We start from the raw sequence: 21,819 nt of genomic DNA on the forward strand, positions 1-21,819 counted from the left end.
TGTTTAATGTTTCTACAAGGAGGGGGCTTAGACTGGTGAGAACTGGCTCCTGGTGTGAGATGCAGGGATAATTGTACACACTGCCACCCACAAATTCCCACTCATAATTCTGCCAACGGGAATCCACCCAAACCCCCAGGCTTTTCCAGCGTAGTTTCCCTCTTGAGTCCCCTAATCCTTTCCCCCACTATTAAGTCTAATCCAGGTGGTGACAAGGCTCTTCTTCTATAAACTCATTGTTACCTCTTCTGGTTCTGTTCCCCACTGCAATATTTATATGGCTGAATGACAGGTGGAGGAGAGGTCTAGGGAGCAGAATACACGTGATGGTTACATGGTGTACAATATGGGTGGGATCTAGAGGGCTTTGGGTAGCAGGCGGGACTACTGGGTTCTTTCTCCAGCTCAGTCACAGTGGGGATTTGGTTCTGCAGCCAGTCCTAGAAGGGGACTTCTAGTGGGTGAGGTTGGAGCAGGACCCCTGGGTTCTCTTAAAGGAAACAGGATGCCTAGTGATTGTAAAGGCTAAGAGCCAGCGTACCCGAATTCTCAGAAGATTTAGCTCATAAAATTTCATAGATTTGTGGTGGGGTCACAAGTGAGTTAAAACAATGTTGTCCGGTGGACTTTAGACTCTCTACAATCCAAGTTGGTTCACCATGTTTTTTAGGGAGAAGTAACAGAAAGAGTGAATCGGTTGACACTCTGGAGTTGCCTACCCTACTTTTGGTTGGACTCCTGGGTTCTTCCTGTTTTTTTGGGGGGAACATTAGTTCCCTTTTTGTTGGGTGTAGCAGCTTCTTAGACTCCTTCGTAAACCTGATTGTCTGCCTGGAGATATCTGCTCATCCGGTCCTTCCCTACACTGAGGTCGCCAGACAAGAGGGACAAGGTCTATACCATGGCCACAAAAACAATGGGGTTCTTGTTTCTTCTGATGCTGCCCCTGATGAACAGTGAGTACAAGAAATAGTTCCTGCCTTTCTCTATACTCTCCCCCTGTATGCTTGATTATTGCACACATCTTCATTCCCATTCTGACTTTATTTATATGAAGCCAAATAGGATTTAAAGAAAATACATTTATTAATACGAAACATTTTAGACCACATTTTTAACACATCACAAAGTGGTTAATAGTTAAACATTTTTTAAATAAAAAATAATGAAGCCATTTAAAACAAAGCAGTACAATCAAAATTACCCAAATTACAGAAAAGTCAGAAGAAAATGAGACCCAAGGGCAACACACCATGTCACCCAAATGCCTGCCAGAAGAGAAGGGTGTTACATCCTTTCTGGAGCTATACAGCTCCAAATAAAACCTTTAAAGTGTGTTTTAGGTGCAATATACAATGTGACACTGGGTGGTGATGGTGAGCCTTATGGAGAATTCAATGTATTTTTAAAAACATTGTTTTTTATTATTTAAAAAAGCATTTTCAGAATGGTTTTTATATGCGTGTGTGTAATCCCCCTTGGTAAAGGAGTTTGTTAACATTTTATTCAGTATTTGTTTTTCAGCTATGTGCATAATTCTTGTCCAGCGCATCTGAATATGTTGAATGCATAGGTGAACAAAACCATCGTGGCACAGAAGCATGGGACACATTTCAAACCTTTTCCATTTATTTTTTAAAAGTAAATATTTATAACAAAAGAAATAGTTATAACTATTAAGAACAACTTTTACAGTAGAGAAGATCTCTTGTGCAAATAAATCTCGAAATACTATACCCTCTTCATAAAGTCAACAGAAAGGAAATATTTTGGGCACAGTTTGCTGGCTGAGGAACAATATGATTTGGCAGAAGGCCAACTGTGGTGGCGGAATATCAGCTACAGAGCCATCATGACAGGGATCATTCCCAGGATCAGGGAGGAAAGGGCCATTAAAAAAATAAAATAAAATAAAGCAAATAAACATGCACCTAGATTGTAAGGGGTTAAAATACCATTAATTCAGAACTTTTTAACAATTTCTCTTTATATATACACACATTATGTGCATGTTGAGTACAAATTAAACACCAGAGAAGGTAAATTATTACTGAAACACACTGGCAATGGTTTTTGTGCTTTAGCCTAAAGTTTTTGTGTTATCTCTTTAAAAATATTGTTGTAGATCTGATGACCAATTGGAAAATACAACCTAATTTGGTTATATACTGTTGCGTTATGAGATGACACTTGGTGATATAAAAGTCCTGTCTCTGGCGGTATTAAATCAGGGGTGAATTAATTAGCAGATGGAGATTGTCACTAGCAGCGGTGGAGGAAGCCGCGAGGGCACCTGGGGTGAGGGTGGGGTGAGGGCGGGGCGCACTGCGGGGCCTCCGAGGCATCTGCCTGCCTCCTCCCACTCAGCTGCCCTACAGTTGAGGGGGAGGCAGCTGGCGGACCATTTGGGCAGTGTGGAGCCTGCAGAGGCCCAAGCCACTGCATCTCTCCCAGGAGAGACACATGGCTCGGACGTGCTGCAGGCCCCACAGTGAGTGCCGCCCGGCATTTGGTCACCCCCCTCAGTGGTGACACCTAGGGTGGTCTGCACCCACTGCACCCTCCTTCCTCTACCCCTGGTCACTGGACTATGTAGTGATTAAGCAACGAAAGAGCCAGTATGATCCTACTGAAGGGGCATTCCTTGTGCTGGGAAGTGTCTCTAGCATTTTCCCACGAGCCCCTTAGAATAGGGGAGTGATGTTTTTAACCAGGGATGTGGGATATAATAATAATAATAATAATAATAATAATAATAATAATAATAATAATTTATTTATTTATACCCCGCCCATCTGGGTGGCTCCAAATCAAGTGTTAAAAACAGTACAGCGTTAAATATTAAAAACTTCCCTGAACAGGGCTGCCTTCAGATGTCTTTTAAAGATAGGATAGCTGCTTATTTCCTTCACATCTGAAGGGAGAGTGTTCCACAGGGTGGGCGCCACTACCGAGAAGACCCTCTGTCTGGTTCCCTGTAACCTCACTTCTCGCAATGAGGGAACCACCAGAAGGCCCTCGGCGCTGGATCTCAGTGTCCAGGCTGAACGATGGTACATGGGGCTCCAGTTGAAAACTTTGTTTTCCCAAATCATGGTTGTGTTGAAAGAGTGTTGTGTGATTAGGAGACCATGAATAGATACATGTACATCTGCAGGATTCCCGCCCCCACCCCCAGTGGAGTGGGGAGTACATGGTGAAGTAAAACACTGAAAGAGGAGAGTAGGCCAATCCCTCACAAAAATGGAAAAGAATAGCGCTGGTACATTTTGTTTCATATCTTGCTTCTATAGAAACTTATTCCTTTTCTTTTAAATGAAAGCTGGAATCTGGGGTTATATTTATGGGGGTGGGGAGCAAGGAAGCTACTCCCTCCACTTCTTTGTGGGCACCCATGCATGGATGAAGAGTTCAGATTTTTTTTTTTTTAAAGAAAGCTGAAGCCTAAAAATGCCCTGGAAGCTACACTCTCAGAGCTGAAATGCCATTTCCTTGAATGTTGCTGGGCCTGCAATTTGGTGACAGCTGCTCTGTGGTGAGGAAAAGGCACTTTGCATGTTGTCAGGAGAGCAGTCGTCTTTCTGATGGCTCTGCTAAGCCCTGGCACTGAAAAGGGATTATGGCAAATTCTGTATGGATGTACATGTGAGAGATTTACTGCTTCAATGTTTCCAATGCTGTCTTAGATACTGCATTGGATGATTTGTTGCAGATATTAATACTGCACAGTTTTGAAGCGACTGGAAGCATAAGAAATGACTCCTTCTGGAATAAATTATTGTCCAGGCCCATAAAAATATTATTCAAAATTTTACTGGCATGACTCTTTAAAACAAAACAGAATACAGTAAGTGATTCCTCCAAAACACCCATGCAATGTCTTGTGCTGTCCAGCACAGGCTCAGCATCTTACAAAATATGAAATAATCCAGACCAACCTAGGAGCAAAGGCCTCTCCTTCTCCACAGTCTGCATTCCAGCCTCCAGGCTGTTTACTCTCCCTTCAGGAGAGCTTCATTTACATCTTCACTCCATTGAGTTTGGGAGACAACAACAACAACTTATTTATACCCCACCCATCTGGCTGGGTTTCCCCGGCTACTCTGGGCAGCTCCCAATAAAACATTAAAAACTTCCCTAAACAGGGCTGCCTTCAGATGTTCTCTAAAAGTCAGGTAGTTGTTTATTTCCTTGACATCTGATGGGAGGGAGTTCCACAGAAAACTCCCTTCAAAATGGAAATTTTGCAACCTAATACCTCTCACATGATCTAAGGTTACAACATCCTCATGTTAACTACCAGGGGACAACAATCCATTAGTTAATCATTAACTTAGCAAGTGTTCCCTCAGCCTGTCTCATGCAAGGGCTAATTCTACTTCCCACAGCACAAAAAGCTCTGCAACGCCTGCACATTTTATTTTTTATTCATTTGCCGACAGGTAACACCTTTGTTTGTATGAGATAGCTGTTGAACCAAGAATGAGATTTGGTTCAACACTGCCCCCTGATGGATTGTTTGCATGCTGGAGCCTGAGGTGTGGCAGATCCGAAAGCTCACCTTCCCCTCTCACAGCCTCTTTCCCAACACTGTGACTTTAGGATGCAAATACATTATCTAAACATTATGAAAGGGTAACTTAAGAGATATCTGCAGTGGCTGCCATGAGTGTTACAGCTGTTCTGGTGACATTACATTTTTTTGAGGGGTTTGTGCAAGGCTCCCCAAAACAGAGTGCAAAGGGATTACATGACATCACAGAAATGGCACGAGCAAATGGCAAGCAAGCAAGTGGACAGTATTGCTATAAGCCGCATAAATGAGGCAGCCAGCACAGGCAGCTCATCGCAATGGTGCACTTTGAAGCCTTCCAGTGCAATCGGATACACGTTTACTTAGGTGCAGGTCTCATTGAGTCTATGCACACACCATACATCTAAAGCACTTTCCCACCTCCCAAGAATCATGGGGACTGTGGTTTGATAAGGGTGCTGGGAACTGTAGCTCTGTGAAGGGCAAGCTACAGTTTCCAGGACCCCCCTGCCTTCATTTATGCTTACTCCCCACCCCAAGCAAGTGTGCACAGGACTGCAGCTTCAGAATTTGGAGGATTTTTGAAAAATAAACAGATACATCCTCTTCCCAATGCTAATAATAATTTACTTCTTTCTCCCTCCACCCCCCTTTCCTGAATTCTTTCCTCAGGGGCAGATGAATTGTTTTCAGGTAAGAATGTCACCCGTGCAATACAAAGCAAACTAGCCACCTGGGCTCTGTCCTCAGCTTCAGTTTCAGAGTGGGTTCCTCAGTTTGAGTGGAGGGGAAGCAAGGGGTGTGTGCCCTGGGAATTATGATCTGTGGATTCTCCAGAGCATGGGTCGGCAAACTAAGGCCCATGGGCCGGATCAGGCCAAAATTGCCCTCTGGATCCGGCCCGCAGACAGTCCTGAAATCGCTGCTTGGATTGGTGTGAGCGTTTGGGCTGTGCCATTTTTTTGCATTGGGGCGGCACCATTCCCCCCCTCCCTCATACACACTGCGGCGGCACCTTCTCACCTCTCCTCCTGGCTTCTCCCTGCCCTGCAGAGGAAGGGAACTGGGCTTTGATTGGTGCCAGCCAATCCGAAGCCTCGCCGCCTACATGCTGAGGCGCAGCCCAGACTCGCCACCCGCCCGCTGGCCTCTCTGTCCATGGCCGCACTGTGGGCATCGTGATGGGCTGGAGCTTGGCATGCCTGCTGGCCCCATGCCTGGCGCCTGGGAGAACTGGCCCAGAAAGGAGAGGTGCCACCGCTGGCTCCCAACCGCAGGCGGAAGGAAACTGGTTTGCAAAAATGTGTGTATTATGCAAAACTGCATATGAACATATATATTAGGAGACATTTGCACTATAAGCCTGATGAATTTTCCTGAGTGCTTTCCTTTCTCTGTTAAATCACAAACCGATGTGTAAATGTGGAGAAGTGAACTTCAATTTCGGAAACAGAGAAACTGAAACTGACATATTCACAGTCATCCCTGCTACAACATCAGGAGGACCACAGGCTCAAATTCGTACAGTAGAGGTTGGGCATCCTAGTGTAGAAAGGTAGGGTGACCTAGTACTTTCAGGCAGTTAGAACCCAAACAGGTGTGATGTGGGAGATCTGTGATTGGCTTTCCTTAATCCTCTCTTTTAAAGCTGGTGTGGGGAGCCCTGATTTTGACAGAAGCAATGGCATTGGGATCAGTGGCGTAGCGTGGGGGGTGCAGGGGGGGCCGGCCGCACCGGGCGCAACATCTGGGGCTTAGGGGTAGGGGTAGGGTTAGGGGGCGCAAATCCACGGGTTAGGGGGCGCAAATTACTTGCCTTGCCCCGGGTGCTGACAACCCACGCTACGCCACTGATTGGGATCAAGCCTATTTCTCTCTCTGTGTGTGTGTGTGTGTGTGAAAGAGAGAGATATGGAGGAAGGGAGGTTTAGAACATGAAAAAGGATGCTAAAATACATGCCGCCTCCCATAGGTATTATTAAGCAAAGAAGGAAAAGAAAATAAGATAATCTGGCCATGTTTGCTTTAGCTCCCAGGAGCTAAAATATCACCAACCTTTGGCAAGGAAACAATCAAAGTGCACTTTTCCAGCTGTGTTGTGATCTATGCATTTCCGTGTTTTTCTTTCCTCTTCAAGTCTGTGGTCAACCAGTGTTGTCTGACCGAATTGTGGGCGGCCAAGCCTCACAGATTGGAGCCTGGCCATGGCAGGTCAGTGTCGGTTGGAAGGGGAGGCATTTTTGCAGTGGGTCCCTCGTGGCACAACAGTGGGTTGTGTCAGCCGCTCACTGCTTTAGGTAAGTACCAGCAAGGAGGTAGTCACATTTCACCAGTGTGCTTCAGAAATGTCTCAGTCTTTCTGCCTGATGGGGCCAGCTAGGCATGGCAACACGAGCAGTTGCATTAATATCATGTTAGAATGAAAAGCTGGGGAGTCCCCTGATTTGGATTGGGACTCTGGTGGTGGTGTGTGTGGCATTTAACTCTATGGCGTTTAACCCTTTGACTCCCTGCTGACATTCCAGTCCGAATAAGGCCCTTTGCACCTGCTAATAACGCTAAAAAGGAACTTGTTCAGTGCAAAGGCTAATAGTTTGAAGGTGTCATGGCTAGTATGGACCACTGTTGGCTTTGAATCACAGCCTGGAGGTTGCTGGATCCTGGGAAACCCATTTTTTAAATGCTCTTTGACTGTTAGTCAGCGACTCCATCCCTTGCTGCAGTATCACACCCCAATGCATTTTCTTTTTTGTTTCATTTCTGTTTCTCAGACTGAATCCTTTCTCAGACATCACCGTGACCTTGGGAGCATATCAACTTGCAAATCGAAGCTCTAAATCCCAGACCATTCCTGTCGCCCAAGTAATCCGTAACATAGCATTTAATGGGACTGGGACAAGAGGGGACATCGCCTTATTGAGGCTCCAAAGACCCATGAAATATACCCCATACTTCCTCCCAGTGTGTGTGCCATTTCCTTCGGCTATGTTCCCTGAGGGCATGGCGTGCTTTGTGACTGGATGGGGAAACATTGGATTTGATGGTGAGAGCCTGGTGGGAACATGGGGTTGGAGGTCAACCTGAAATGAATTCTGAAAGAGAGTGGCATGTTTTGGGAGGGTTTATCCTTGAGTCATGGGGATCCCTTGAGCCAGAAGTGGCTCACCGGATAGCACAGGTGGCTATTCTAGCTTCTTGACAGAGTGGTTGCTTACTGGTAGGGAGAGGGAATGGATCTGCTGGTGTTTGTGCAATGTCAACCTTCCCACACCTTGCCTCTCCCCCTCCTGGTGGCCACCACTGATAAGGCCCTGCTCTAACTGATGTGAGTCTAGTTTTTGTGAATGATGGTACCTGAAAGAAGCCTTCTTCAGAGGGGGAAAGGTTTATATGGGAAGATATGCTGATTAGACTCACGTCCTAAGCTGTTTACAGCTTTAAGGTTGACACCAGTACTTTAACTTAGCCCCCGTAACTATTTGGAGGTAGCTGGTAAGGACATTTGAAAACTAGAATTGTATTCTCCCCGTGGCTGGCTCCAGAGAGTAGCCAGACCACCATGTTCCAGTAAGGCTTATCCCTTTTGTGTTGCCTGTTAACCCTTGACTACTGATTCAGTCACCATGCAGATCTTTACAGTGCAACAGGTTTGTTAAGCAGAGTCATATAGAGACTCTTAATTCCGGCCTGCAGCAGAGTTTCTCCTTGGCCACAAGAAGAAAGGGAGAAGGCAGTCATGAGGCAGGGTTGCACAGGGCTGCACATTCACCATGCCTGAATGCAACTCACTTTTCTTCTCCTTTGCATTCTTAGAACCACTTCCATCCCCTCAGACGCTGCAACAAGTCCAGGTCTCTCTCATAGATGTTGACAGATGCAACGAGATGTTCAATGTGCCCCCAACTGGGTCCAATTCTGTCAAAGACACCATGATTTGCGCTGGATATAAAGAAGGAGGAAAGGACGCCTGCTTGGTGAGCAATTTGACAGTTGTCTTGAATGGTTTCTCAATGTTTTCAGATGTTCCTGGCCTATTTCTCAGAGACTGCTACAGATGCTCAATAAGGTCTCTATGTGGTCAAGGAGCAGGCACTGAGATATTGGTTGCCTGGGGAGAGATTTTGAGGGGGCGTTATTATTTCCTGCTTCTGCTTGCTTGTTTCTAGGGTGATTCCGGGGGGCCCTTGGTCTGTGCCCAAAATGACTCCTGGTTCCTGGTTGGCATCGTGAGCTGGGGACAAGGCTGTGCACTCCCGTACCGCCCCGGCGTCTACACCAGAGTCACGTCCTATGGCGATTGGCTGCAGCGTTACGTTCCTGGCCTGCGGTTTGGAATTGTGCCCATCGCTCTGGAGGGGGGAGGGAACCATTTCAGACTTTTCACTTCCACTCCTCTTGTCACTTCCTCTCTTTCCCTCCTCCTGCCTTTCTTGCAGTGGGAATTCTTGAGGTGAGGAGTTCCTTGCCAGCTTGCCGCTGTAGAATCAGTGCTGAATTTGGGTACATTGTAGGCAGCCCTACATTGTAGGTTGTGGGGAACCTTTGGGCCTCAAGATGTTTCTGAATTACGACTCCCACTGGCCATACTCACTGTGACTGATGGGAGTTGTAGTTCAGCAGCACCTGGAGGGCCAAATGTTTCCCACACCTGGTTTCCTGCTTGAAGGATGATTTGGGTTGCAGCTTGAAGATCAGTAGGGCAAAGCATTTCTGTCCCATAGTAAGTGAAGGGTAGGTGCCATAATTGTTCTGGTTCCTGGACAAGAGATTACCAAAGCTCCGTAGAATTCTTCACCTTCTGCCTTCTTGTGACAAGATCCTCTCGTTTGAAAAGTAATAATATAATCAGGTTTCTAGTCCAAATAGCAGTGAAGACAAATGTGAAATCACATTGACTATCCCAGGGGAAATCTCAGAAGCCAGGAAGGGGACTCACCCCCTGTTTGTGGGTCTTGCATGGGCTTCTGGTTGGCTATTGTGAGAAAAGAATGCTGGTCTGGATAGGGTAGTTCTCAAACTTTTTTCTCTGGGCCACACTTTCAGAATAAAATTTTCCTCATGCCACACCATTTTTAAAATTGATAACCAATACATTGGAAAACAAAAAGAAACAACTCATAGCAGTGCTTGATTTATAACATAGAACACAACTACTTTATAATATAATCATGGGACATCCAGAAAATATAAAACAATGCATACTACTACTACTACTAATACTACTACTACTACATCATTTGTACCCCACTCATGCAACTGGGTTGCCCCAAGCACTCTGGGGATCTTTCAACAGAACTAGAATCACTCTCAAAACATAATATTGATTGTCCTTGAATCTTCCTGCCACACTTGCCATCCTCTCCTTGTGAGGTTTGAAATCCAAAGAGCTAAGTCCTTTTTGGCGCTGGGCTGGGGAATGGGATAATGGAAAGTTTGTGTGTATATGTGTTAACACTGTGCTGAAATCTGTCACCCAATTTTTGGAAATATTTCTTTGTTGCAATAAAGGCTTCTGTTTATTTGCCTCATCACAGGTTGCTTTCAAATTACTTAATATTTCAGTGAGTTTGGGATTGAGCTTTCACCTTATCTTTCCAAGGGGGCTGAAAGTAGTGTGTGTTCCCCTTGACACAGAGGGTCAATGAGTCCGACCCCCTGCAATGCAGGGATCTTTTTGCCCAATCCTTTGTGGGGCTTGAACCCACAAAACTGTGAGATTAAGAGTCTCATGCTCTACCAACTGAGCTATCAGCCAGGCAAACAAAAGCATCTGAGGATGGTGCAGAGCAGGTCTGAGCAGGGCTGTGGCTTGGAGAGAGTCCTGAGAGTCAGATAAAGGGGCAATACACCTACAATAAAACATGTTCTTGACACAAGTGCATTCATGGCAGATCTATTCTGCTTTATTACTTCTGGGATGCTTCCCCAAAGCTGCCACATTATTGCTGCCTGGTGGAATTATAGCACAACAAAAATGGAATACTCCCCCCCCCCCCGCACTAGAGAACATGTATGGCACAAAATGTTGCAGGATTTCAGCAGGTAATTACAGGATATACCGGACTGGAAATGAAGCAGTAGAATGCCCCCCCCCCATAAAAATAAAAATTGCAGGAGCAAATATTATTGGAAGCATGATCACTTAATGCAGGCATGAATATAAATACTCATAATTCACAATTAAAGGGTCATCTGAAGGGTCATCTGAAGGGTCATTCTGATGAATTTGCCCATGTGAATCAGGGCCTGCATGCTCCCTCTTGAGTACGCCTTTCTTGGTTCACAACAACACCATTTAGCAGTTCTACCATTGAGAAAATGGAATTTTCGCACAATGTAAGTTGCTGCGGTTTTTCATTTATTCCACAAAGAACTGGCACCAAGTTCGTATCTGGAAAAAGGCACACTAACAGGTATCCTGTTTTGTTTATTCAGGCCAACACAGCACAAGATGGATTTCTCCCTCCCTCCCTCTCTTGCCTTCGCTCCTGCCACTCTGCTTTGAGAAACACCTTATTTATTGGAAGAGGGCCTTATATCTAGGAATCTAAGTTGACCAAACTCATATGAATATCACAGCAATACCTGACCAAGCTGGGAGGGGGCAAAAGGCCAGTAAGGCGTGGTTACCTGGAGGGGACAGAAAGCGTAGTGGGTGGGCAGACAGGTTGGGTCACATTCTCCCAGGAGGCTGCCAGGAAGTGCCTGCCTGTTTCGTTGCACACCTAAGTTCTCGCAGAAGCAGAAGCAAACCTGGAGGGCTGTAGGTTTGAGGTTGCCCTGCTCCCCTGGAGGTGAGGCAGGGCCCTTCTGCACTATGAGAATCTTCCTCTCCTTTTTCTGCCTCTCTATGCTACCCTTGATACAGGGTAAGTCATTTTGTGTGTGTGTGTGTGCGCGCATGTGCATGTATCTAAGATTCTCTTTCTCTGGATAAAACTAAAGTGGGTGATAGTTTCCATTGGGGTATCTGGGCTGTTTGGGAAGAGACAGAGGTGATGACAGGGAAGTTACTACTCCAGAGTTTCGCTTTAGAACATAAGAAAGGAGGTGACACTAGGACTTTGTTGGTTAGAAAGTAGATTATCTTCCTCCCCCACATCTGCTTTGAAGACAAGTGATTACATAGGACTGTGTTTTCCACTCTGTGGAATCATGTCCCTGTGAAAAATGATGTTTCATGCTAGATACTGTGCCCTTGCTGATTCCACTCACTAGCCCCTTGTCATTCCTCCAGATTCACCCCGTAGAGCTTCCCCTTCACACCCCACGCAGCTACTAAGTTTGCTCTTCACTTTCCCAACCTCATTTCCCAAGCCACTTCTCCCTTCTATCCTACAGCCACACTTTGCACCCCGTTTTCACCTTCACACCGTGTCCATATCTTCCTCTTTCTTTTGCGCAACCCCACTTGCACACAATCCACTTGCAGGGTAATCTCCTGCATCTTCTACCTCTCTTGCATTGCAAATACTGAACACCCTTTTCATTTTTTGTCCAACTATGAAGCCACCACCAGCTCCTGTTCTTTAGACCCTTTCATGTCCCGGCATTCCATTTCAACCCCATTTCCATGCCTCCTTCTCTCCCCTTTTTTGAAACCCCCTATGCACTTTCAATTTTCTCATCCATTCTCCCTACTTTTCTCAGCTCTCCCTTGTACACAAATCAACCCCATTTCCACCTCATCTTTTTCATTCTGCAGCCTCTTTTATGCCAAGACTTTATGCGGATATATGTTACTGTAGATTCTTAAGAGGAAGTACGTTGGCTTATTCTGCTAGAGAAGGCTAAATTCTGTTGATCAATGTTGTGTATATATATATCTGTATACTGCTACAAAAGTTAGACGCCACCCCCAATTTCTATTCAACTGTGCCAAGATTCTAGGAGGGTTCCAGAATCTCACCCAGTATCTGTGTTCCTTTGAGAATAAAGATGTGGCAGAGACTGTCGTAGCTTTAGGAAATATTATTCACATATTTACACCTGTGTTTGCTTGGAGGGAGTTCAGATCTTACAGGATGGTCATCTCAAAAGTGGCTTGTTCCCTGCATCTCCCCCAGCCTCCCTTCAGCCATCCTGCCAAAGATGGATCTCTGACTTTGTTTCCCCCTTCTCGTTCCCAGCACACCTTGCTAAATGCACTCTTTTCCTGTCACATCACATGCACACCCTGTCATATTGCCAACCTCTGTCTGCTCAGGCCCAATGATTCCTCTTAGATGGGCCATCAGCCCCTTTTGTCATGTTAACACCTCTTTCCCTGGTGAAGCATTGGCTTGGAAAGGAAGCTTAACCTGTATTTTTCCACTGACCTGGAATCTTAATATTAACAAGGTGCTGACATTCATTAATTTCTTGGGTTTAGGGGGTCCCTCCCCTCCAATTCATAACATCATATCTATCTATCTATCATCTATCTATCTATCTATCTATCTATCTATCTATCTATCTATCTATCTATCATCTCTATCATCTATCTTCTATCTATCATCTATCTATCTATCTATCTATCTATCTATCATCTATCTATCATCTATCTATCTATCTATCTATCTATCTATCTATCTATCTATCATCTATCTATCTATCTATCTATCATCTATCTATCTATCTATCTATCTATCTATCTATCTATCATCTATATCTATATCTATCTACCTATCTATCTATCTATCTATCTATCTATCATATCTATCTATCTATCTATCTATCTATCTATCTATCTATCTATCTATCATCTATCTATCATCTATCTATCTATCTATCTATCTATCTATCTATCTATCTATCTATCATCTATGTCTATGGGTGTCCACTTTGACTTCACCCCCAAAGGCTTATTCCTCCATTGTTTCCTGAGACAGACAGATGCCAACAATTTTTTGTCTTGTTAATAAAATATGTCTTCAAAATTACTATACTGAATCTGGAACGGCATGCTGAAGACAACACATAGTATCAGGAGTGAAATACATTGTGTGAAACTTTTGAGAGCTATTCATCCTTATTCTGTCACCTGAAGCAGCTGAGGAATGGCCAGTTTTTGTTCCTCGTCTTTTCCTTCTCACTGTACTCAGACAATGGCAGAAGTGTGAGGGGGGTGGTGGTGGTGGAGATCTGAGATGAAAATTGTGGTTTTAAACAATGGCAGAGGTTTGACTAAAGCAAGGATGGAGTAACACAGAGGGTTTTTATTAAAAAAGCAACAACCCCAAATCCCAGTTTTAACAAAGAGAAGTAGCAGAGATGTGTACTGTGTAAAGAGATGTGGAGATGTCATGGAGGGGATGGTCAGTTCCTGAGGAGTGGGAGGAGATCAAGGGTTTGGAGCTATATGACACAGGGGAGGGTCCAAGCAGGTGGTGGTGTAATTGGGGTCCCAAGAAATATCTGAGCCAGAGACTGGGACTAGGATGAAGAGAGTCAGGAGCTGGATCTTGGCGAGGGTCTAAGCAGGTTGACAGAAAGGTGTTCTGTCCCTGTGTCACTGAGGACCTCTAGTCAGGCGTCTCCTAAACTTGAGCTATTGTTTGCCACACTGAGAGTTGTGTTCGCCCCACTCTTCAATTGGAAGAGACAGAAGGTGTGCTGCTTCTTGGATCAGCATCTCTGCTTTTGCTCAGCCGTGTAATTTGCATGCTGTGCCTTTTAACTATTGCCCTGCCTCATTAAAGATTTTGGGAGAAACAGAAGCCTAAGTGCGGGCCAGGACAACAACAACATAGAAGCTGTTGCCAACTCTTTCTTCTGTTTTAAACTGCTACTCTCCCTGCCTTAGTGTCACCCACTGCTCACTCTATTCAAACCTCCACCATTGTTTGAAACTACCAATTCCCCACTCTGTTTCCTCCATCCCTGCTTTATTCAAGCCTCTGGTGTTGTTTAAAACTGCCATTTCCCCATATCCTTCCACTCCTGCTCTACTCTAACTTCTGCTGCTGTTTTAAACCACTGCTTCCGCACCCTCAGTATTGTTCCCTTCTTGCTCCCATGTCATGGCCGCTGCTGTTGTGCACCCTGCCTTCTCCTTTGCTCTCCTCCCACACCCTGACGTCAAGCTATTCAGGTTTGTGATGAGGCACTGCAAAGGGGGCTGCACGATTTTACGTATACAGGAAGATAATTGGGTGGGATGACTGCTGACCTTCTTGGGAGAGAGTAGGGCCTAGTGATTTGGGCAGATGGGTTGGGAAATGGGGAGCTCCCCAGTACCATCTCCAGTGGTGGAATGGGAGTGGGAGGCTGTATGGATGTTCGACGTAATTGAATGTGTTTCCTTCTCCAGACTTCATGCAGTTATTATGTGATAGAGATTAAAGGTAAAGGTAAAGGGACCCCTGACCATTAGGTCCAGTCGTGACCGACTCTGGGATTGCGGTGCTCATCTCGCTTTATTGGCTGAGGGAGCCGGCGTACAGCTTCCGTGTCATGTGGCCAGCATGACTAAGCCGCTTCTGGCGAACCAAAGCAGCACACGGAAATGCCGTTTACCTTCCTGCCAGAGCGGTACCTATTTATCTACTTGCACCTTGACGTGCTTTTGAACTGCTAGGTTGGCAGGAGCAGGGACCAAGCAATGGGAGCTCACCCCATCATGGGGATTCGAACCGCTAACCTTCTGATCGGCAAGTCCTAGGCTCTGTGGTTTAACCCACAGCACCACCCGCGTCCGTGATAGAGATTACACAGGGCTAAAAGAGGTGACATTTCAGCACTATTACAGGGCACACTCCTGAACAGGCTTCTCAGTTGTGTGTGAGTGACTGTGGGTCACGTTCCTCAGTTACCTGGATCCTTGTCTGTGTGAAGTTAACATCTCTGGAATGCATAGAGATGTGTGCTTGTGTATGTGGGAAAATATGGAATTAGGGAAGAGGATCAGGATTCCTGGGTTCATTCCCTAGCTTTGCAGAGGAATGCTGTCAAGGAGCCAGCACTCCTGGCTTGGGGGTAGGCAACCAGAACTTTCTGGAAGCAGAGTAGAGTGTAGTTTGCATAAGAGCAGGTGAGTATGGCGGCCAATTGAGCATTTTCTGGCTGGCTTGTCAGGCGTCTGGGCTGGCTGCCAGACTGCAAATGGGAAGCTCTAAGAAGAGAAAAGCTTTCTTGTTTTGTTTGCTTCCAGTTCTGGCTTCTTCCCCTGCTTGTTAGTTAATTCACTAATTCAAAAACAATTTTCGACATGCATGCATTGTGCATGCAGGTACGCCTGCACAGAAGAAAGTTCACCTGGAAATTTTTTGGAAGTGTGTGTGCACTTGGAAGGCGCCATGTGCATGAAAAGGCCTTCCTGCTGGTGGCACCCAATATGTGGAGCTGTTGTCTTCCACTTTTCCAGTGTCCCGCCACTATTTGAAGATTGTTCTTTCCTAGTGAGCCATATGGGCAGACCCTCCCCACCCCCACCCCCACCCCCCATAATGCCCCTGGGCACAATTTGTATGTCATGACATTGTATCAGTCTTAGTGACATTCTGTTCCAGGAACATGGACAGGCTCCAAAGAGCAGCCAAGTTCCTGCTTGAAGAGGAGGAAAGCCTTTTGTTTATATATATATATATATATATAATATATATATATATATATATATGGGGGAGGGAGAGAAAATCCCATATATATATATATTTAATTGCATTTTCAGTTTTACAAACAGTAACAAAAAAAGAAATAAAAGGAAACAGAATACAAACAATGTATCCCCTTTGACTACCCTCCCCCCTTTTGTGGATCATTATGTTATTATTTTCCTTCTGCATCTTCTCAATAATTCCAGTTATTATAAACCCTTAATCAATCCATAATTCCATTTTTTACTACAAGATTTCTGTCAATCCAACTAATGTGTGTTTACAATAATTTTTCAAATACGTTATATACTTTACCAATTACTTATTATAATTTGATTCCTCCTGGTTCCTGATTCTTCCTGTAAGTTTTGCCATTTCAGCATAGTTCATTAGTTTTATCTGCCACTCTTCCTTGGCTGGACTGTATCTTCTTTCAATCTATGAGCTAGCAAAGTCTGGGCAGCTGTGGTCGCATACATAAACACATTCCTCTGGTATTCTTGGTTTCCTTGGACGGTTTAATGAGTCAGGAACTAACCAGACTCACTTTTTTTAATGACAAAGCAGTTGCATGCTGTTTGATTGGGGAACCAGCACAGAGGGAGGGGATGTTTAACCCTTTCCTACTGTGTCATCGTCATGATCTCAAAGGCTCCCACCAATTCCAAATGGATCTCTAGAAGGATAGACAAATACAGCAGCCTTTTTCCAGGGGCAACTGAGTAACAATGTGTATTCTAAGTGCCCCTCTTCTAGTGCCACTACTTCCGTCATATCAGAAGTCCCATGTAGCCTCTGTGAAGTACAAACCACTTTCTGGAGTACCTGGTCATCGCACTCCTGCATCACATCTAGTTTGGTCTTTTGATCAAAAGTGTGGGATCTGTGACTGCAGTACATGGGTGGTATGTTTGCAATTCTTCCATACCTTTTGTCACATGCGCTAAGCACACCAACCTTTTGCAGAAAAATAAACTGCCTGGGGAGTTTACTATGTTTGGGTCATTTACTCAGTTAATCCTATTTAACAGACTGAGTTTGCAGTGAGATCCTACTGTAAAAGTTTTTTGTTTTTTGTTTTTTTGCTTCCATGCATTTAGGTATTTAGAGAAAGAATAAAAATTACCAGATTTTTTGCTCTATAGGATGCACTTTTCCCCTCCAAAAATTAAGGGGAAATGTGTGTGTGTCCTATAGAGCAAAAAATACGGTCATAAATGCCAGTCCCCCCATTACCCTGTCTTCTCCACCTTGCAAAATCTGCTTGCCAACGGGTGTCCTGTCGAAACTGCACTTTGTAGTCAATGTGACTCCCTGACTGCCTGGTTAGTGTGTAAAAGCTCAATCAATTCTTACAAACAGTTGAGGGGATGGATCTGTGTCTGAACTCTACCACTCCAGACTGTAGGTGAGAGTTCATATGGTTCAATTCCCTCTTGGTTTGTGGGAAATAAATGAATGTCTCTTCACACAGAAAACTAGCATGTCCAGGGCAATGGTGGTAGCCTAACCTTAACCATGAAACACCAAGGCTGTGTACACACAATACCTTTAAAGCACATTTGAAACACATCTTTTGCTAGCCAGCCTTCGGCTCCACAGCAGCACGAGGTGGAAAATGGAGAGAAAGCCCTGGAATAAGGAAACTGCAATCAAATAACAATTTCAATAGGAGCGGAGCCTGGCAAACCTTTTTTTTTTTTTTAAATTCCATTTGGAAAGAATGCTTTCACTGTTTGTGGGGACAAGGCCTAAGATAAGGAAACTGCAATTGCTCTGAATCAGAATCTCATAAGAGCCTATGTGGGGCAGATGTTAAGTACACAACAAGCATTCATATCTGAAGCGAGTTCTGTTGGAATTATGTGTTTTAAGAAGCTGTGCCCATAAAAAGCTGTGGCTTGGAATGTTCAAATGACTACCAGGCTCCCCCTGGCCTCCCAAAAATGGCAGGGTGGGGAAAAGAAAACAATCAGTGTATTACAAAATGGTTATCATGTTGCAGCTTTCCCCCTGCCACACTGCCACAGGCAGTCCTAAGAGTCTTAAGCCATACCTCGCCGAAGAGAAATATATGCTTTTGCAGGACATTATCTGATTTTGATTTGATTTGATGTCCTATTAGCACCCCACTTTTCTAACAACGTTAAGCTCAAAGCTGCGCACGATACTAACAAGAGAATTAAAAACTGGTAAAAATTACAATCATTGTAACCATACCAGAAACATATCAATACCAGCAAATATGAAGGAAAAGTATTGTAAGATTATTTACCCCCCCATATTTAATCCCCTGCTAGCTAAATCTAATACATAGACTTGGATTTGATAATGGTTGGAGATGTATAAAGCAGATTTTATGCTTCTGGAATTGTCCTCAAATATAAACTTGTTGAATACCTGTACGGACAACAATATTGGAATAGTTAGGATGCCCTATACCTCTGGGACCTGAGGTACTTTTACTTGATTTTTAAAAAGATGTTATGTCAGAAAATGATCCTAAGTAGGGTTACTAAATAAGTAACCTTATTGCTGCTGCAAAGGTAATGACTGAAACACAGAACAGCATATAAAACACAACAGCATATAAATAAAGCAAAAGGACAAATTTATCCGGCAACTAATACAATTTAATACAAACACACCGTGAGTCAAAATATCAGAAATGGCTACTGAGCCCCATACTGGGAGCCGTTAATTTGGGAAGGGGATTTGTTGCTCAGTTCAGCAACAGGCTCCTAGGCAACAAGACCTTCCATAGTTTTCTCAACTTTGATTTCACCCTCAGTCAAAGAGCTCAATCACTTCTCTGTTGTTTTTGGAAGGGTGGGCAACAATAGTACAATAGGGGGTCAATATTGTAACAATATAATATGGGATTAAATACGGTAACAGAGATCATGAGTTGTTGGCATCCATTTGTCTCAAAGGGTGCAACTTTGGGGGTGAAGTCAAACTGTTGGGAGGTTACAATGCCTGCTGTGGCTGTAGAGACCAATGCGGGAGAGACATGTTTTGTTTTAGCTTTGGCAGATGAAGGTGTCTGATTGTGCTCCTGCAAATGCACCATGGCGTTTCTTCTCTTCAAGTACTGCAGGGTTCCACTCCATTCCACTCCGTTTCAGATGTCTAGCCACCTGAGGCAGCACTGCCTTATGGCACAGATGCCCCCATGAACCTGGAGCCCCAAGCTGTCACCTGGGTTGTCTTGGCCCTGACTCACCATTGTTCCTTCAAGGACACCTTCTGTTTACCTTTTTCTTTTTTCAATGTTATGATTTTATTTGGTTTCCTCTTCCTGGTTCTTGTTTATACCTAAACAATCTGGTTCCCAAGCTTTGCCTCTGATGATGTCATTTAATCATTTTTCACTCAGGTGTCCTGAAACATGAAACTCAAAGCGGTGAGTATCTCTTTCATCTGGACCATGTGCAAAATGTACCGAACCGTGCACTAGACATGCTAAGCAATGTGTGTGCTCAGGCAGTAATCCTATAATCTACAAGCAAATGTTCTCCCCCCTCCCTGGCAGAATTCTTAACATTGCTGTTGTTGTAATGGCAGGGGTTAAGGCAAAGGCTGTGTACACACCATAAGCTGTGTTCCATCAAAATTGTTGCAGTGGGTATATGATTTATCAAATTCTTTCCTAAAGTTGGGGATTTTGTGGAATGCAGTCTTGTTTTTCTTTGATAATTGAGAAATATTAGGAAAAATTATCACATTCGAAAGAAAAATTGGGTAAAAAAACATTGCCTCTTTTGAACATTTCTCACCACTTTTCATTTTGGGAGGCCCGTATGACCTTTTGCTTGCTGCCCAATATTCAGGAAATTATGATTTAATTTGGGTTTCTCAGCTCTGCGTCAGTAATCTATATTTTAGAATTTTAATGCTAGCACTTTACGAAGTTTCTCATGGTATTAACTTCATTTATCTTATTTTCTGTAGTGCTCAATTAAGTTGTACTAATTAAATAAAATTGATTTTCTGCATGCTTGGAGATTCATAATTGGACACTAGATTTTCTGTGTGCTTATATGAAGGGGTCTAACTTCCCCCTCAATGTGGTAGTTGCTACAAAGGGAACCATTTCTGCCACATAGAAATCACACTTAGATTTGTCCTCTGTACGGAGCAAACTTCTCACAACTGAACAAACATTTGCTTTTGGAGATGTAAATGAATGAAAGCAGATTTCATATGCATTTTCTGGAATTGTAGCAAAGTACCGTAAAAAGATTCTGGTCTATGATATTTGATGCAATACAGGAAATTGCAGAATATGCTTCATCCCCAAATTCTAAAATAATCCTTTGAGGATATTGATCACCAATTAATACAAACTCTACTGACCATATCAAAACTATGTATTGCCAAACTTGCAAATGTACCGCCACCCTGACTGTTACAGAATGGCTGAAGAATACTTGGGAAATAATACTGCCAATAAAGGAAATATATAATAGAAGAACACTTTATAATAATTATCAAAACAACTTCATTGAAATACAGTCTACGCTTATAGAATTCTGGAATGACAAATTAGCACACAATATATCTCCTTATAACTCATTTACATTAATCTTATTTTCTATCTGTTTATTCCTCACTCTTCCTAATGCAACTTTGCTACTCGTATTTTTTCTTCACTTTATCCTTGCGCAGTTATACTAGAATTAATTAAAAAGATTAGCAAGAAAACAAATCTCACTTGATTTTTCAGTGCTTGAAATCAGCATCTACATTTTTTAAATCAAATGTTGAAGCCTCCAACCTAAAATAATGAGATAAGGTACTTTGTTGCTCACTGTTTTGTTCACCACTAGTTTTGCTTTTAAATATTGCTTACTATGTACCGAAGACTCAAACCTCCTGTTTCCTCTCTTCCGCTTTTATTTTTAGGAGATGTGGGAAATGGCACTCAGACAGGTAAGAGATCAGCAAAAATGATCATTGTAGCAGCACAGTGAAATTAGGGGGTGGGCTCTGAGGAATATAGCCTGGCCCTTGGCTTCTGTCCTTCATACTGGGAGTTTCCCTCTTTGCCTGGACTTCTTAGGGAAGAGGTCAAAACCGAGATGTTTGTCAATTTCCTGCCAACTTCTTTTTCTCTCTGTTTTGCCAGTGTGTGGTCGGGTGATGCCCCAAAACCGTATTGTGGGGGGAAAAGATGCTTCTCGTGGGGATTGGCCATGGCAAGTCAGCCTCCAATATAATGGACAGCATGCCTGTGGAGGGACCCTCATCAGTGCTGACTGGGTGCTGACAGCAGCCCACTGCTTCCCCAAGTGAGTAACAGGGAGACTGGCCTTGGCGTGTGTAATGGGAAAAATAAGTAGGCTAAAGATCTGACCTAGCATTTTCAAAGAACACAGAAGCAGGACTTGTGAGAGCCTGCCTTACACACCCTTTGGAGATAGTACAGGTCCGTCCCTGCGTGTTTAGTGTTTGTTTTCTTAAAAGCAAGTCACTAGCCCTCATGGAGGAATAAGGAGAGGCAGAATTCCCCCTATTTGTTCTCTATGTAGTAACAGATATTTAAACATATTAGGCCTCTGGAATTATGCTCTGGCTGTTTGGCAATGATCCACTGCCATGTTAGGTCCTCTCCCCACAAAGTTTGCCTTCAGCAACTTTAAAAGAGCACCTGAAAAGGAGCTGTGCAAGGCAGAACTTCGTGGTGAGAAAGGCCTGGTCACAAGTGCA

The 21,819-nt window shown here is 43.9% G+C and overlaps 1 protein-coding gene across 1 annotated transcript in view; it reads left to right on the plus strand.

Moving 5' to 3' along the window:
* Positions 1-352: 352 nt before the first annotated feature.
* Positions 353-21,819, plus strand: part of LOC309328439 (transmembrane protease serine 9-like) — a 29,964-nt gene continuing 8,497 nt past the window's right edge. The window contains exons 1-10 of the mRNA XM_081838435.1: positions 353-956; positions 5,207-5,227; positions 6,672-6,831; positions 7,306-7,577; positions 8,348-8,508; positions 8,701-8,987; positions 11,222-11,403; positions 19,487-19,513; positions 21,016-21,042; positions 21,239-21,401. Of these exons, the coding sequence (XP_081694561.1) occupies positions 902-956; positions 5,207-5,227; positions 6,672-6,831; positions 7,306-7,577; positions 8,348-8,508; positions 8,701-8,987; positions 11,222-11,403; positions 19,487-19,513; positions 21,016-21,042; positions 21,239-21,401 (1,355 nt within the window). The 5' untranslated portion in view covers positions 353-901. The remainder of the gene's footprint in view (positions 957-5,206; positions 5,228-6,671; positions 6,832-7,305; positions 7,578-8,347; positions 8,509-8,700; positions 8,988-11,221; positions 11,404-19,486; positions 19,514-21,015; positions 21,043-21,238; positions 21,402-21,819) is intronic.

This window comes from Podarcis erhardii (genome assembly GCF_964252035.2).
Source record: "Podarcis erhardii genome assembly, chromosome: 13".
Lineage (NCBI taxonomy): Eukaryota > Metazoa > Chordata > Lepidosauria > Squamata > Lacertidae > Podarcis > Podarcis erhardii.